At 52.1% G+C, this 17,145-nt stretch overlaps 1 protein-coding gene across 4 annotated transcripts; it reads right to left on the bottom strand.

Annotated features, from left to right (window-relative positions):
• Nucleotides 1–6,936: 6,936 nt before the first annotated feature.
• Nucleotides 6,937–16,385, bottom strand: Chrd (chordin). 4 transcript variants are annotated; one of them, XM_052158797.1, is made up of 24 exons: nt 15,873–16,385; nt 15,543–15,646; nt 15,028–15,157; nt 14,757–14,885; nt 14,580–14,679; nt 14,395–14,482; nt 14,208–14,264; nt 13,913–14,054; nt 13,671–13,799; nt 13,507–13,589; nt 13,272–13,419; nt 13,019–13,125; nt 12,779–12,898; nt 12,091–12,247; nt 11,590–11,810; nt 10,871–10,984; nt 10,366–10,626; nt 10,185–10,278; nt 10,018–10,071; nt 9,674–9,777; nt 9,124–9,226; nt 7,973–8,127; nt 7,721–7,820; nt 6,937–7,390 (listed from the first exon to the last, which is right to left on the bottom strand). In XM_052158797.1, the coding sequence occupies exons 1-24, from the start codon at nt 16,018–16,020 to the stop codon at nt 7,335–7,337; spliced, it is 2,904 nt and encodes a 967-aa protein (XP_052014757.1). In that variant the 5' UTR covers nt 16,021–16,385; the 3' UTR covers nt 6,937–7,334. The 4 variants fall into 4 exon arrangements, with proteins under 4 accessions (XP_052014757.1, XP_052014759.1, XP_052014758.1 ...); XM_052158799.1 differs by lacking the exon at nt 14,208–14,264 and having other exon boundaries at nt 6,937–7,387; XM_052158798.1 differs by lacking the exon at nt 14,208–14,264.
• Between the last annotated feature and the right edge of the window lie 760 nt (nt 16,386–17,145).

Consider the following 17,145-nt stretch of genomic DNA (forward strand, 5'->3'; position numbering starts at 1 on the left):
GATAGACAGACAGATAAATAGATGGATGGATGACATCTTTTTTGACTACCATTTCTCATTAGGTTATAACTTCTTCATAAGGGTTGGGTATGATATCACTTACCTGTAATCCCAATACTTAGAAACCTAAGAATTAGCCAGAACTAAATTGAGAGATAGTGTCTCAAAAGAAAAAGAAAAGGCTCAAGCAAGCAAAGACAGGATAATAATGATGAGTTCGAGGCCAACCTGGGCACACAGCACATTTCTAGCCTGAATATTCCACATGGGCAGCGTGTTACTGTTTATGTTTGTTATTAACTCTTCAGTACCTCGGATACTTCGTGGTCACACTAGATGCTCAGTAAATATTAGTTGTAGGGCTCAAGAGGTGTCTCGGCAATTAGAACATTTCCTACTCTGGAAGAGGGCCTGAGTTAAATTCCCAGCACCTATGTTGGGAGGCCATGCTGCCTGCAACTCCATCCTCAAGGAGTCTAAATAGAGCAAATGCTTGCTTTTATAAGTAGCCTTGGTCATGGTGTTTTATCACAACAACAGAGAAGTAACTAATTTAGGAGCTGATATCCTCTTCTGACCTCCATGAACACCTGCACACACATGTACATATACACATGGAGACACACCCATATACATACACATACGTAACATGTTTTAAAAATAAAAAGATAGATAGCATATTCGTTGTACGGATAAGCCTCTGTGAGACCCTGGTGGTGTGGCAGCTCCCACTGACAATGCAAAGTGACGGTCTGTGTGCATCTCAGCTGCTCATAATATACAGCTCCCAACCTGCAGGAGCCTGTCAGCAGCACAAACTCCCAGAGCTTCAGAATCGCCATTTGCTTTCCAACAGCCCTACAGATGGCTAAGATGCACAGTGATGTCTTTGAAATATCACAATGCAAACAGTGTGGGCTTACAACTTTCTGATCTCAATGCACTGGACTCAGCTACTGAGTGTCTCTAGAGTGGACCCAGATGCCCATGGGATAGAGTAGCAGGAAGAAACCATGCTCTAGGTATCATTTTGGACACCTTGCATGTAATTACTAGATCTTTAGAGGTGATAATTAATAACTTAGAGATAAATAGTAAAATCCTTTCAGCTTTTCTTCCCGCCTCCTTTCTCTGAAGCCTCCTAGCCTGTCCCTGTTGCAAGTCTCTCTTCAGTATAAGGTGGTATAATGTTTCTTCGATGGCCAAAGTAGAAGGCAGAAGAAACGAGAGAAGTTTTGTTAATTTTTTTAAAACAGGGTCTCACTATGCAACTTGCTAGGTAGACAAGGCTAGCCTTGAACTCACAAAAGTTCTTCTACCTCTGCCTGCAGAGTGCTAGGATTAAAGATGTTTGTCACGCCTGGCAGAAGGTTTGAATTGTAAAGAATAATTTCTTGACTTCTTTCTTATATTCATGTAGGAGAGAGTGGTTCCCTCAACTTCTCTTTCAGAGTTGGAGCTTCTGCAGGGGTCAGGCCACCACGTGTGAAGGTAGGGCCACCAGCGACAGCCAACTACAGATGCCATTTCCAGAGTGTTCTTGCTATGTGTGTGGGGAGTCACACCATAGCCACCTGCTCCTGACGCATGCCTTTTCCCCAGCCCTGCTAGACGCATGAGGCCTCCCAGCTGCCGGGCTGGAAGAACACGTACTTGGCAGGACTCCTTCCCAGCTCTTCCCCTTCTTCCAGCTCCTTTGAGGGCTCCACGCCAGGGCCGCCAGACAGTCCCTCCTGCCTGGGCACCTGCCGCCTTCATGTGTGCTCTGCTCAGTCCTCTGAACATGTGAGCGTGGGGGTCTCTGTCACCAAACAGCCCAGGGGCCGCATCAAGGCTGAAGCTCAGCCAATGAGCCTGGCTGGCCACGCTGAGAAGACCAGAAGAGACTGGATGCCCCACAACCTCCCATTCCAGCCCCTTCCCTCAAAGAGTGGCTGAGGCTCACAGTGTCTGGGGCCACCTATGCTGTCCACAGAAGGACAAACACCTGTCAGCACTTGTCAGCAGAGGAGCTGCGACTCCACTGGTGGTCTCTCGTCAATCAGCTAAAAATTGGAAACTGAAAGCCAACTTGCTATGCTCTGAGACTGTCACATGTAGACTTTTTCCAGCATTCATGTGGTTTCTTTTTCTTTCTTTCTTTTTTCTTTTTTTCTTTTTTTTTTTTTTTCAGACAGGGTTTCTCTGTGTAGCCCTGGCTGTCCTGGAACTCACTCTGTAGACCAGGCTGGCCTCGAACTCAGAAATCTGCCTGCCTCTTCCTCCCAGAGTGCTGGGATTACAGGTGTGCACCACCACCGCCTGGCTTATTCATGTGTTTTCTAAACTACTTTAAGATTTATTTATAGAGGTAGGTGAATTTCTGAGTTCGAGGTCAGCCTGGTCTACAGAATGAGTTCCAGGATAGCCAGGGCTACACAGAGAAACCCTGTCTCGAAAAACAAAAAAACAAAAACAAAACAAAACAAAATTCTTTATTTATTTATTCATTCTTTCATTCATTTTTAAAAATGATTTCTTTATTATTATTATTATATGTAAGTACACTGTAGCTATCTTAAGACACACCAGAAGAGTGCATCAGATCTCATTACTAAGGGTTGTGAGCCACCATGTGGTTGCTGGGATTTGAACTCAGGACCTTCGGAAGAGCAGTCAGTGCTGAGCCATCTCCCCAGCCCTATTTATTTATTTATTTTATGTATGTGAGCACACTGTCACTGTCTTCAGACACTCCAGAAGAGGGCATCAGATTCCATGACAGATGGTTGTAAGTCACCATGTGGTTGCTGGGATTTGAACTGAGGACCTTCAGAAGAGCAGTCAGTGCTCTTAACTGCTGAGCCATCTCTCCAGCCCCAGCATTTGTGTTTTGTGCCTGGCCAGGTGTTTGACAGCTACTTCACAAGTGAGAACCAAGAGGCTGTTGGGACAGGGACTGAGAGACTGTGGTCAGACAACTAAATATTTTAAGTGAAACTTTAAATAAGCATTAATTTTTTTTTTGATTTTGGTTTTTTAGAGACAGGGTTTCTCTGTATAATCCTGGCTGTCCTGGAACTCACTCTGTAGACCAGGCTGGCCTCGAACTCAGAAATCCGCCTGCCTCTGCCTCCCAGAGTGCTGGGATTACAGGCGTGCGCCACCACCGCCTGGCTCAAAATAAACATTAATTTAAAAAAATGTTTAAACTTTAGTAGTAGTAGTAGTAGACTACATGTGTGTGCTTGTACGTGTGTGTATTTGTGTGTGTGCGCTAATGTATGTATGTGTGTTTGTGTATGTGTACATGTATGTGTACTTGTATGTATGTGTATATGTGTGCTTGTGTTGCATGTATGTGTGTGTGCTTATGTGTGTGAACTTGCATGTGCGTGCGTGCATGTGTGTGTGTGTGTGTGTGTGTGTGTGTACACATGAAGGGGAGCTACAATGAAAGGACAATTCCATGGACTCAGTTCTCCCCTCACCGTGTGGTTCATGGCGCACGTCTTGACCCACAGAGCCATCTCATTGGCCCCTAAACACAGTGTTTTTGGTTTTGGTTTTGTTTTTTTCTGGACAGCTGGTATTGTGGTTTGGAGTAACACATGAGTTTTTCTTTCTTACATATTTGTGTTTATAATTATCTTATAGCTTTTATAATTGTTATATTATTATAGTTATTCATGATAATTTTTTAAAAAGATTATACAGCCTGCTCGCTCCAGTCCCACTCGCTCCAGCCCAACAATTTATTTATTTATTATGTAAATACACTGTATCTGTCTTCAGACACTCCAGAAGAGGGCAGCAGATCTCATTAAGGATGGTTGTGAGCCACCATGTGGTTGCTGGGATTTGAACTCAGGACCTCCGGAAGAGGACTCAGTACTCTTCACCTCTGAGCCATCTCTCCAGCCCATTCACAATGATTTTTAAAGGAAAAGGTGTGAACACAGTTCCCACTACCACAAATTGTGCAGTCAAGTCTCTCTCCCTGGGGAAGCCCCAGGAGTTGGCACATCCAGAGGGCAAGGGACAGGCTTCGCCCTGGAAGAACCACCTCCGTGGTCATGTTCATGCAGATGCACACACAGTGAGCTGCTCTTACGATGAGCAACAGCGACCCTGGTGCCTGCCTTGTACATGAAAACATCAGAGGCAACCCCTGGGGTCTCCGTTCTCAGAGAGCTCTGATCATGCTATAGTTCCATTGCCTCCCTCAGCCTGTACTCAGTGTGTGGATTCCACATGTATCCTCCTTCAAACACGGTCTCTAGTGACCTGCATGCAAGCAGTCAGGCTGAAACGTGTCTTCAAACCCTCAGACCCGTACTTCCACTCTGCAATTGTGAGACTTCTCCTTTCTGCTTCTGTCCTTGTGACACCTGCCTCTGTGTTCTTGTTCAGCTTTATTCAAACAGGGCCACATTAGCCCAGGCTGCCCTGAGCCCACTGTACCCAAGGATAGACTCAGGTGACTGATCCTCCTGCCTCTACCCACCAAGTGCTGGGACTACAGACCTGTGCCGTACCCCAAGGTGTGCCGTACCCCCAGGACTGGCTTGGTTTGGTTTTGGTTTGTTTTTGCTTTTTTGAGACAGGGTTTCTCTGTGTAGCCCTGGATGTCCTGGAACTCACTCTGTAGACCAGGCTGGCCTTGAACTCAGAAATCCACTTGCCTCCCAGAGTGCTGGGATTACAGGCATGTGCCACCACCGCCCAGCCTTGTTTTGTTTTTCTACTTTCCATTCTTTTTATAAAAGTCTAAGGAGAGAGATGCCATCGATTATTTTAAAACATTTTTAAAAACAAACTAACCCACCTTTGGAGTGCAGACTTTGCTAATGCCTGAGTGCCTCTATCTTCAAAGTAGAGCGGTCAACCTGGATTTCTGCCTCCCAGGAGGCCCCTGAGCCACATATGTCTGCCCACCCCCATGTTGACTGAGACTTTCAGACATCCACAGCTACAATCTGAAAATGGTCCTTCTTGGCCACAGCCCTGCCATTAACAGAGTCCCAGAACGGTGGCTGTCTGTGGCCTAATGTGCCAAAATCTGGAGTCTGCATTTCAAAAGTGTGTAAAGAATGTCACTAGAAGTTCAAATGGAACATGGCAAAGTAGACCTATACATGAGTTTTCTCTTTGAAAAGCAGGGGTTATCAAAATCACCTCATCTGTCCAACAGCCTGTATGCTCCCTGTCTTTGTGCTGGAGACTCTTCAGGAGTCTCATCAATCCCTTAAGAGTGTGGAAGGCCTTCCTGGCCCTAGCTTAGAGGCCATATAACGTTGTACTAGTGACTGTTCAAAGACATTGTGACACTGCCCAAGAAAATCACCTCTGTGTTTTTTGTTGTTTTGGGTTTCTTGTTCTTTGGTTTGCTTTGCTTTGCTTTTTGTTGTTGTTGTTGGTGGTGGTGTTTTGCTGTTGTTTTTTTCTTTTAGTTTTGTTCTGGTGCTGTTAGTGGCTTAAAAGGGGATACATGGGGTGCCCTCTTGAAGTCTCTGGATTCCAGGACTTTGAAGAGACAGCACACAGGATTGGATTTCTTAGGTCATAATTCCACATCCCTAGGGACCAAGGGAAGAACCTAGGACTGTCTGGCTTTGGCTGAAATGCCGTCTAGGATGGGAAAGGAATTTCAGGAGCTTCTGCCTGCGTCCATTCTATTCACACATTGGCTCAGCTGACACTTTGAGGCCTGCTCTGAAGCTTTTCTGGGGCTCGGAAGCTAAAGTCAAGGATGAGCCCTGTCTCCTGCAGGCACCAAGCTGCCTATGGGCCATCCTTACCTAACTCAGAGCTCCCTCCCTGGTAAGCACGGGATGGTGGGTAAAACCTTATCGTCCAGCATGGCATGCCTCATGCTCTGCCAGTGTTGGGACCCATTCTGAGTCCTTTTGCCTTCTCTTCATCCCTGTCGGAACCTCCTACTGCGACAGCAAAGGCTAGCCCTGGCCAGCCATCCCCATCACGGTCGTGGCTTCATTCATAACCTAGCCCCTCCGCAAACATCCTGCCAAATACAACAGAAGCCCACTGTCACCCTCACACCAGCCAAGCTCCAGAAATTCTACAGCAACTAGAGAACTTTTTCTAACAAATAGTGGCCAGGTACTGGGCTACACAATGTATGTGTATTGGTTGCTTCCTATGATGCAACCTGTTTTACACAAAGGAAACAGGACACGTTGGAGTGAATTGTCTCAGTGACATAACTGCAGAACTACACAGACCTGGAGCTTTGAAGAGCTAAGATGGTGATTGTTAGCTACACTTTCAGCAGGCCTAATGCTAACAGCTGTGACTTTTTCCTACCTCCGTACTACCAGATATATCCAGCATTATTTATACATGTGTGTATATGATTTCTCACATACTACCCTTGTTTCTCTAGAACCATAGGGCCTGAAGGGATGTCTAGTTCCTGACAGCTGGGATGAGGAAAAATGGGAAAGAGCAAGGGAGGGGTCTCCTGTTACTCTGCCCACCGTAGCACTTTTCCTCATGATCGGCTCGGTTTTAACTAAATCAGGACTAATCCCTATTCAATCTGATGTAGGATTGCCTCTGAACTGGTCAACAAACAACTTTTCAGGAAAGAAAATGTGAAGCTTGCTTTAGACAGAACGTGGAGACTGGGAGCGCTTTGGTTTCATTCTGGAGTGGCATGAACAGACATGGCATCAGCAAGGATGTCAACTACAGGTAACTCACCCTGAGGCTACCAGGGCTCTTGTGCTCCATCCCCTTTTGTGGACAGCCCCAATCCTCTTTATGGAACCTAGATATGCCATCCCACTAGCCATCCCATTCCGGAAGCCCCTTCCAGCTCCCAGGTCAGAAAGAATCTAAGCCCAGGGTTCCTCTCTTATTTTGGTCCGTCAGATCATATCTACTGGCGCCCACTCAGGGCCCTGGCCACCAAGAGCCTACCTCAAACCCAAAGACTGAAAAAAAGATGTTTTAATAAATACAAAAATCTCTAATAATGACTCTGCTCAGCTCAGGGGCAGCAGGAATGGTGTGAGGGAACCCTTGGCGCTGAGTGAGGATAAATTAAAGAATCCCAATAAGCCAGTGGTGCTTTGTACAGAAGAAGAGTTAAGCTTCTGGGACAGAGGCCAAAATAAAACAGGGCAGGAGTTCGTGTGATATGGCCTTGGTCTGACCCAGAAGTCTTTCCCCTTGTAGAATTGTGGTTCCCAGAGGTAGTGGGGGGAGGAGAAGCAGCAGAACAGAGGCACTAAAGGCACTGGGTTCCCACGGGAGCGTCAGGGTCCTCAGTACCACTCCTCCTCCCAGCTCAGGCTATCCTCTTGGTCATGTGGCCTTCTGGATGCTCCCTAGGAGCGTTCAGCTTCTTTCTCCAGCTCTGGAAGGGTTCGAGTCTCAGAGGCTGCTGAAGGCAGAAGGGAGTGAATGTTGAAGAAGATGGGGAGCAGGGTGGCCTGGAGGAAGGCATGAGGGCCAGGCAGAACATCTCTGCTCCAGTCCCAGAAAGGGCCAAGATGTCCAAGCAAGTCAGCACACACCACCTGCAGTGTGGTTGCTTAATTCCTCTGAGCTTCAGAAATGTCATTTGTAAAGAAATGAGAATAAGTGAGAAGCCTGGAGAGGTGGGCTGGGATCGCACTTAGGAATCAGACTCATAGTTCCTACCTCCATGGGGTACCCTTCCCTCCCAGACTCATACAGCCAGCCCACACCAGCTGTTGCTTCCTTCACTTACACCTTTGGGCTGTGCAGTGGGAACAGCATCGACTCTCCTTCCCTGAGCCGCAGGATAATGGCAGTGAACAATCGTCCCGCTCACAGTGGGGTACCCCTCCCTGGTGCAGGATGGAGAGATACTGAGGTTCCTCACAGGACACTGTAGTCTTTAGCCTCTTCAGAAAAAAGCCATCCCCAGGACTCTCCCTGAGAGGGTGTTCCTACTCTAGGTCAGGCACGACTGCCCACATCACACAAGTCCTTCACTTACCCCACATCTGCAGGTAATACAGCTCATCTCCCCAAAGGGGGGCACTGATGGGTGCCAGCTCTGATTCTCTGGGAACCACTGCCCAGCAAAGCGACACCCCCGAGGCCCATCAGCCTGCATGGGATCTCCCAGCTTGGCATTAGTCCCTGACCCTACTGGGGAAAGAAAAGACAAAATCAGACCATAACTCAACCAACTTTAACTTCTCTTTGAATCCCTATCGCCTAGTAGTTTTTGGTTCTTGAACATTTAAATTTGGATGGATTGATGGGAGATGGATGAGTGAATAAATGGATGAATTACAGATGGAGTAAAATAATTATAGATGGGGAGATGGATTTATGCATGAATGGATGGAGTAGATAGATGGTGATGATGGATGGGTAGATGGGTGGGTGGGTAGATGGGTGGGTGGGTGGATGGATGGATGGGTGGGTGGGTGGGTGGATGGATGGATGGATGGATGGGTAGATGAGTGGGTGGGTAGATGGGTGGGTGGGTGGATGGATGGGTAGATGAGTGGGTGGGTAGATGGATGGATGGATGGATGGATGGATGGATGGATTACAGGTAGAGTGGATAGATGATGATGGGTAGGAAGGTGGATAGGTGGATGGATGGGTAGGTGAATGGATGGATTACAGATGGAGTAGATAAATGATAATGATGGATAGACGGACAGACAGACAGATGCATAGTTAGATAGGTAGGTGAGTAGATGGGTGAGTGAATGGATGGATTACAGATGGAGTGGAAAGATGATGATGCGTGGATGGATGGATGGATGGATGGATGGATAATGGATGGGTAGGTAGGTGGATGGATGGATTACAGATGGAGAAAATAGATGATGAGTGGGTGGTTGGGAGGGTAGGTGGCTGGATGGATGGATAGATGGGTGGCTGGATAGATGGATGGATGGGTAGGTAGATGGACAGCTAGGTTGATTGGACTAGAGCCCCAATCTCCTCACTGCATACATGCACAGCCTTCCCACTGTTTTTAGGACAATAGCTCCAGGGTGGGCATAAGCAGTGCTCAGTGAGTGAGAAGTATCTGAGAAGCTCCTTTCCAGCCCCATCATGCACCCCCAAACACAGGTCAGGCCTACCCAACCCCTCGAGTGAGGCCTCAATGACCAGGCCTCTCACCTGGACACTGTTTGCAGCAGTCGGTGGGGTTGGCGCGGACAGGCTGAGCACAGGCCAGGCGAGGACACTGCACCTTCTCACAGTGCACCTCTCCTGTGGCCCCCTGTAGGCACCCATTGAGAGAGGGTGTCAGGCAGAGGGACATACAACCTTCACACTGCTTTCTCTCTCCTTTCCCTACCTCAAGTCAAATATATGTGTGGCCAGTGCTCAGAGGCCTGAGTTTGCCATGAATATCTGAATCCAGTCCTCACTGTATCTTTTATAGTACGCCATATTTGCACACGGGGGTGAGGGGATGGGGAGCTTGGGAAAATTCAGAAATCACCAAGGGTCATGTGAACTCAGTCAGCTGGTATAACCAAAGCTTCTACCTCTCAGCTTTTTACCCCTTCCTACAGGAAACGTGCCCTCAGAACCCAAGGCCCTGCCCCTCACAATACCATCCTGAGACCACCTCATCAAGGACAGGCTTGCCCTCTAGGAAGCCCCCACGTCTATCTGTAGACCTGACTGGGTGACCATAGCAGAGATGATTAGGTAGTCATACCTTACAGGTGCAGACAGCACACTTAATTAGGCCAAAGGGGGGCACAACAGGATGCCATCGGGTACCCGCTGCCCTCCAGCTCCGGTCGCCATCAAAATAGCAGCCTAGCAGGAAAGAGTCCCCAGCTGCCATTAGGATTGGTCTTAACAGCTGGACCCACAACCAAGCCTCAGGTCAGTCCCACACTCGCCTAAGCCAAGTGCCAGCAGACACTAAAGAGGACCATCAGGTGCATTAGGGCCTGGGCACCTCAGCTCCCCCATACACACACTCTGTTGCCTTCTTGCTCCAACCCAATGGCGTCTTTGGATCGTCCCATCCCTGGACCCACAGCCCTCACTTACCCTCTCCTGGCTCCAGATTTGGTAGGCTGGGAAGGTCTCTACTACGTTGTTTCTCTGTGGAGACAAAAAAAAGGGTGAGGCCGAGAGTGGCCTTTGTTCCCCTCCCTAGAACACACCTTTCCCGTGGATGCCCCTCCACAACCTTTCCTCCCCTGCAGGACATTCACCTGGACACACGGGACAGCACTGGTCCAGTGCCTGCACCGGGTGGGGACAGCTTGGTGGTGGGCATACTACAGGATCACAGATCACTGTTCGTCTCTGTAGAGAGGGGCCAAGGCTTTGAAGGTATGTTGGGCCCCTTGCCCCAGACCCTGGAGCCAACTGTACCTTACCCAGACATCCTACCTGGCAGGTGCAGAGGGAGCAGAGCGGGTCATAGTTGGGTGCCCAGCGAGCCCCGTGGGGACGCTGCTGCCCCTCGAAGAAACATGTGTTAGGATCTCGGGGCCTCCCAGAGCTGCCATGCTTGGCTGGCACTGGGGCTTCAGGACCAGGGCCAGCAGGCAGCATGGGTGATGTGGCTGCCTCTCCACTCGGAGCCAAGGGCACCCGCACTCCTGAGGCCAAGCGCAGGCCTCCCACCTCACACTGACTGGCAATGTGCACCTGGGAAGAGAGGGAAACTGAGGCTGGCTGGGGTTCTCCTTCATGTCTCTATCAAGCACAGCTGGCTGCTGACAGGACTACCCAGGAGGAGACTAGTCCCTTACTCATTCCAGCTGCAAAGCCAGGGCAGTAGATTGCCAACCTCCCTATGCAGCTGTAACATGACTTCATGTTTATCACTGGCAAGAATGTAATGCCACCTTAGGGATCAGAGCACACAGGCACCCAGACTGGCCTCACTTACCTGCCCACGTAGTTCTCCTCTGGGGCTACTCTTGGTGGTGATCAGCAAGGAGGCAGTGCCCTGTGCCAGGTGTCGCAGCAGCACAGGCTCCAGATCTTTTATCACACCCTGAGCCTGCAGACAGACCAAGTGCGGAGTAGAAACAAGGCACTTCAGGGTTTTTATATCATTTTATTTATGTGTATTAGCATTTTGCCTGGTGTCTATAGAGGCCAGAAGAGGGCATTGGATTCCCTATAACTGGAGTTATAGATGGTTATGCGCTACCAAGTGGGTGCTGGAACTAGCACTGGATCCTGAAGAAAAGCAGCCATATTGCTGAGCCACCTCTCTTAATCCCCCAAGGCACTTTAGGACAAAGCCCACAGTGTCCAATTTTCAGGTAAAGAAACAGACCCAAGAGATTAAGGCTTTTCACAATGGAGAACCGTGCTGGGGCTAGGTCTCTCTGACTGCAAGTCTACAGTAGCCCACACCACTTAAGAGGATGTGGTCCATCCCACCTACTTCTTTAGTGGCTTGGGACCTCTATCCTGGAAACATTTAGGACAGATGGCAGAAAAGAAAATGCATAGTAAAGGCTGAGTCAGAGTTACACCTAGGCCTGTCAGACACCTACAGCCATGCCTGCTCTCTCTACCACAACCACAGGTCCACACGGCCCTTCATGCTAAAAAAGCAAAAAGTCCCCAAGCTTCTCCCTCTCCCCAAGCCCTTACCTCTGAGCCATAGAATCCCTTCAGCAGCCGCTGGGGCCCTGGCATCCCCGGCGGCCCAAGGAGGTGCGCAGTGACAGTTCCTTGCTCCGACCCACCAAGCCCAGCCAACAGAACCTCATAGTGTAGGTGGCAGTGTGTATCCAAGGAGAGCCAGGCATGCCCTGCTGCCTGGCTCCGCACAGGGGGCAGCACTAGAGCCCCTGCCAGCGGTACAGGCAGTCCTAAATCCAAACAGATGAGAGATGACACACGAGACTGTGCTCTTAATCTCTCCCTACCCTACCACAGACCTGGGGCCTGGGGAACGGCAAGTCTTAGTTAGCTTCCTTGCACAATGACAACAGAGAGGGTTGGCCAGCAGCGTCACCCTAGGCATTCCCACCTCTCTAAATGCCAACCAGAGATCAAACAGAGCAAGCTCCGGCTCTCTGGCTAATTCTTTGGCTGCTTGGATGGCGGGTCAAAGGACCCAGACGGGCAGGTAGACCGGGAGGCACTTACTGTCATAGCGGGCACTGTGCCCACTGTAGCATAGGGAAGTCACATGCCCCCGAAGCTCTCCGTCTGGGAAGTCCTTGGTACCAATATTCAGAAACAGTTCGTTCTGTAGCAGCATATGAGCCCCTCGGGCACCCAGCCCAGAGCAGACACCCACAGCCTAGGGGTCAAAGACGGATGAATGAGCCCTCTCACTTTCAGACCCAAGGGTTTCCCATGGCTTATGCCTCCGCCACACATATATCCTTCCTCATTTCAAGAACACTGAGCAAGAACTTTGTAGGTCAAGTGTCGAGACCCTTCTCTGCCACGTTCTAGACACACCACAGCCCTTGAAGAGTTACTCATCTGTGAGTCTTCACTTCGCCTCTATCAAAGGGTACTGGGAAAGACAAACACACACAGAGAGGGCAACCACGTCCGTCTGACAGAAAGACCCCAGAAGTAGCAATTAGTACTATCTCACAGTACCGCCCTGTTCCCGTGAGTGGTGTTTTCTATTTAACTATGAACTCGCTGAGAACAAGGGTTCCAGCCTACGGTTTACCAAGACGCATCAAATGAATAAAGGACTCATTGAGAGAACCCACAAGGAGTGTGTGAATAGTACTACACACCCCTACTCAACCAACCTGGCTTCCCGCAGCCCATGTATTGGCAGCCCTGGCACAACTCTGCCTGGAGCCCTCACCATGTGTCCTCCCAGCTGGAGTCCAGCCATGTGGCACAGGACAGTGCGCTGGCTCTTCCGCTGAGGCTTGCTCTCCAGTGTCATGGCCACCACCTCGCTACCTGTACCTACCACTTGCACCTGGTGGGCAGGGTTGGGGGAGGGCAATTGGATTGCCAGCCAAGACCTAGGGCCTTTCCCCCTGCAGGTCAAGGCCCTGCCCTGCTGGCCTCCCTGAAGCCTACAGCTCCTGACTCTTACCTGATAGATAAGGGAGCCATTTCCTAGCAGTCTGAAGCTGGCTGAGCCAGCAGCACCCGTCTGGACTGGGATCAGGGCATCAGCCCCACAAAGGACGCTTTGAAGGACTGCAGGGGACAAGACAGGTGGCAGCAGGCTTGCCCACACCCAGATCCCCAAGAACGCTCCCATATCTATTTTGACCTCTTCCTTAGCACACGTTTGTGCCTCCGAGTTATGCGGACCCACAGTGCCCAGCCCCTCGGTTCCTCACCATCACAGCTCTGCCTGGTGGTAATGTATCCACTGATGCGGAGCTCTGGCCCACCTGCCTTCTCTAGGACCATCTGCAGCTCCCCCAGCACCAACCAATCCATCTCTTGGTCTGTAAGGCTGGGCAGCACCTCCGCAAAACCTGGCTCCTGTGAACAGAGAAGAGTGTGGTGGGCGACAGCAAGAGGTCAGAGTAAGCAGCGGTGCAAGGCTGCAAGCGGTAGGCCTTCCCTTACCTGAGCTGAAGTGTTGGCCTGGAGCTCTCGGAGTAGCTGTCCCTGGTGGAGAATCTGAAGCTTCAAGGGAGCCTGAGCTAATCCTGCAAGCGCTGCACACGTGAGCACTTCTGAAAGGTGAGCACCCTCCCTATGCCTTCACGCACATCTTCCCCATCACTCACCTCCCAGCAGACCCCGGAAGAGCAGCAAAAAATGTAAGGAATCTTCTGTGTCACTGAGGGTGAGCAGGGCTATGCCCCCCACGCCCCGCTGGTCTGGGTCTTCCAGGGTCAGGATGGCACTGAAGGTCTCTGAGGAGTGTTGGACCATGACAGCCATAAGAGCATCCTCTCTTCAGTCCACCCGCCCCTGGGCTCTTGAAGGCTCAGTTCTTGCCGGCTAAGAACTGCTCAGACCCCCTTACCTGCAGCGAGAGCACCCTGCCCAATGAGAGGTCCCCAGACTTCTCCTGAAGGGTGAGTGGGTGTCACAAGGGCTACACGCAGCTGCTCTGCCCTCAGGAGCCTCACAGAGAGTCGAGGCACTGCTCGCCACACCCCACAGACCTAGAGGGAAGAGGGAAAACGTCTACCGTAATTATGCAGGACAAGCCAGCTAAAAGACCCAGGCCTAAAGAGGAAGGAGTATGGAAGGGAGGCCCCAGACCCTCCTAAGAAGGACCCATGAGCCTTGACTTTAAGTCCTGGCTTACCACTTACTAGCCAAATGACCTTGAACAAATCACATTCTGCTATTCTGAGCCTCAGTTCCCTCCTCTGTAAAATGGGCATCATAATGTCAGGGCCTTTCTCCCACTGGGCTGTTGTGAGAACCAAAGGAGGCGATGCAAAGCAAGCTCTGAGCAAGCGCCCAGTGGATAAGCACTCTTAAATGGCATCATCTCACCAGGCCATCCTGGGTGGGGGCTGCAGGGTGTTCAAACAGGATGCTGCCTGTGGGATCTGTGAACCGAACCCTGCTGGGACGGTCCAACCTGTGAAGAGAGGTCCAGTGAGACTGGATCATTACCTAAGGCTCCTCTTCCTTGCCCCCTTTACTACTCCTAGTTCTTGCCCTTTTCCTGGTCTCACCGCTGGTAGGAGATGGAAAAGCGTAAACTGGAGCGCAGCAGAGAGACTCGGGCACGAGCTACCGCCTGCGACCTCGGTCCTGTCAGCAGCGCCACAAAGTCTTCGAGAAGAGAAGAGCACTGTCAAGTCTTGCCGCGGGACTCAAACTTCATCAGGCCCACCTCCATCCCAGCCTACCCGTGTGGCCATCAGCACGTGTCCGCTCCCCAACGCCGGGTTCCCCTCGATCGCTATAACTGCGATGCTCTGGGTCCCTTGGATACTCGAAGACCAGGCCAGCGGGCTGTGGATCTAGATTGCTGCGTTCTGAATCCGGGGGAAGGAATAAGACCACTGGCTTCAGAAAGGTACCAGGACGACCCGTCCTGCTCCGCGATCCAAGCCGGACGGACAGGATCTAGTGTTAGAGCCTCCTACCCTCCCTAACTCGGGGCAAAGCGGGCCTCACCCTGCGGGCAGGTCTGGCAGCAGTGTCCTGGCAGCTGGCGCGGCTGCCTGCAGGCCAGGGTGGGGCACTGAGGTTTGATGTTCTTGCAGCTGACCCTGCCAAGGCCCCTCCCACGGCGAGCCCACTGAGGCTGATGGCAGAGAACATAGGAAAATTAAGGGAATGAAACCATCAGACCCCAGGGTTAGACTGTTGGGAGTCAGTCAACTCTGCTATTTACAAGTTACATTGCCCTAAGACAAGTTTCTTAACTTCTCTGAACCTTGGCGTTCCTGTCTGCAAAGTAGAGCTAATAATGTCATTTATCTAGCAAGGCTGTAATGGGAGGGGGAAAGTTGGCTAAAAGCCAGTCACATTGTGGGCGATCAATAACTGTCAACACCGCAGACTTGAAAGGGGTTTCCTCCGATTTGCGGACCAGCCTTCCCCTGAGCATCACCGAGTCTACTACGGCTTAGGACGCCAGCGTTCCGCTACCCTCTAGGGTAGGGCGGGCAGCTGCGGTATCCACTCACCGCTTCACAGGCGCACAGCACGCAGCGCATCACCCCAAAAGGCTCCCCCAGGTCCGGGTGCCACGTCTCGTCCAAAGCATAGACCTTCCCGCCGAAGGAGCAGCCTGCGGGGACGGGCTTGGCTGGCGGCCGCTGTCCGGTTGCTCGTGCCGTAATGCCTGCTCCGGGCTCTGCCCGCCAGGCCCTGGCACGGTGCACCTCGCCGCCTCTGCTTTCCCCTCCCACCCTCCCGCTGCGCGAAGCCACCTGCGCCCGGGGCCCTCTCCCTGTGGATGTAGACTTCCCCGGAGCCAGATTCCCCTCCCGCGCCTCCCCCTGGAGCCCACCTACCTGCCGCTCCCCGGACAGGCAGCGGCTCCTTCTCGGAACGGATGGGCAGTGCGGGGGGCTCAGGGCCAGTGCCACCGGCCGGCCGCGAGCCGAGCAGCAGCAGCCCGAGGAGCAGCCGCGGGGCCGGCGGGGCCGGGAGGCTCGGCATGACGCGGAGCAGACAGCTGGGGAGGCGGGCGGGAGGAGGGAGCAGGAGAGGGAGTAGGGCCGGACCGGAGGCGGGCCGGCAGGAGGGGGCCGGGGCCAGGAGGGGGGCAGTGGCGAGGGGCTCGTCTCGCAGTCGCCTAGTCCGCTCCCGGCCGGGCGGGGCGGGAGAGAGCGGGCGGAGGGGCGCTGACCCGGGCCGTACGCCACTCTAGTGCCCTAGGCGCCGGCTCTGGCCCGTTTTATGCCCGCGCCAGGCGTCCCGGCCCGGGGCCTCCTCTTCAGCAAACGGGGCGCGGCGGCGGCTCCACAAGGAGCCCGGCTGAGCCCGGGGGGTCCGGCCCAGCAGCAGCGGCCGGATCGCGAGTGGGGGAGGGGGACAGGCTGGGACCCGGCAGGGGAGGAGGGAGGGGCTGGAGGAGGGGGGAGCGGAGTGGGTAGGGGGAAGGGAGGAACTAGGGGGCGCAAAGAGGGGGAGGAGAGGCGGGCCTCGACACCCCCACACACACTCCTTGCGGCCACCCCTGGAGGTGGTGTCCATCCCAAGACCAGAGCCTCAGGCTAGTGAAGTATGCCGCCTCCTCGGGCCTGTGCCAGTCTTGAACCGGACCAGCCGCTGGAAGACGAGGACTTGTCTTTGAAAAGGACCCCGATGCTCCCCTACCTAGGACCCAGGCCCCCCTTCCTTTCACTCTGGCTGTATTCCTATTTCCCTTCTAAGGTCTCTCCTCTTTCTTCAAAGGACCTAGCCTGTGCTTCCCCGAGTGGAGTCATAATTCACCACCACCCCTACCTGTTCTCAACTCCATCCAACTATCACCTCCAGCTCGCTCACTCTTTTCCTTCATCCAAGGGATGACCCTCTTCCTCTCCAGCTCAGTCCCCACCTCCTTTGTCCCGCTTTTCTAGACGTGCCTCCCCATCCTCTCCCACCCCCACCGTTCTTCCCACTATCCCAGAACTAGGCTTCCTAATCTTAGGAGCCATCTCTTATTCAACTGGAGAATTCCGGGATCCGGGCCATACTCCTTAGAAGATAGCCCATCCTCAGAGGACGCGCAGGAGGGAATGCCCGAGGAAGAGCAAGGGAGAGAGGACAGGGTCAGGCCACAAGGTCCCTGAGGACAGA

The sequence above is a fragment of the Apodemus sylvaticus genome, chromosome 15, assembly GCF_947179515.1.
Source record: "Apodemus sylvaticus chromosome 15, mApoSyl1.1, whole genome shotgun sequence".
NCBI lineage: Eukaryota > Metazoa > Chordata > Mammalia > Rodentia > Muridae > Apodemus > Apodemus sylvaticus.

Excerpts from the sequence above, each read along its gene's own strand:
- Chrd (XM_052158797.1), bottom strand. The coding sequence starts at position 16,020 with ATGCCGAGCCTCCCGGCCCCGCCGGCCCCGCGGCTGCTCCTCGGGCTG. Across the intron at positions 14,886-15,027 it reads CTGCCAGACCTGCCCGCAGG|AACGCAGCAATCTAGATCCA; the intron begins GTGAGGCCCGCT and ends CCCCGGATTCAG. Across the intron at positions 7,821-7,972 it reads GTATTACCTGCAGATGTGGG|GGAGGGGTACCCCACTGTGA; the intron begins GTAAGTGAAGGA and ends ATCCTGCACCAG.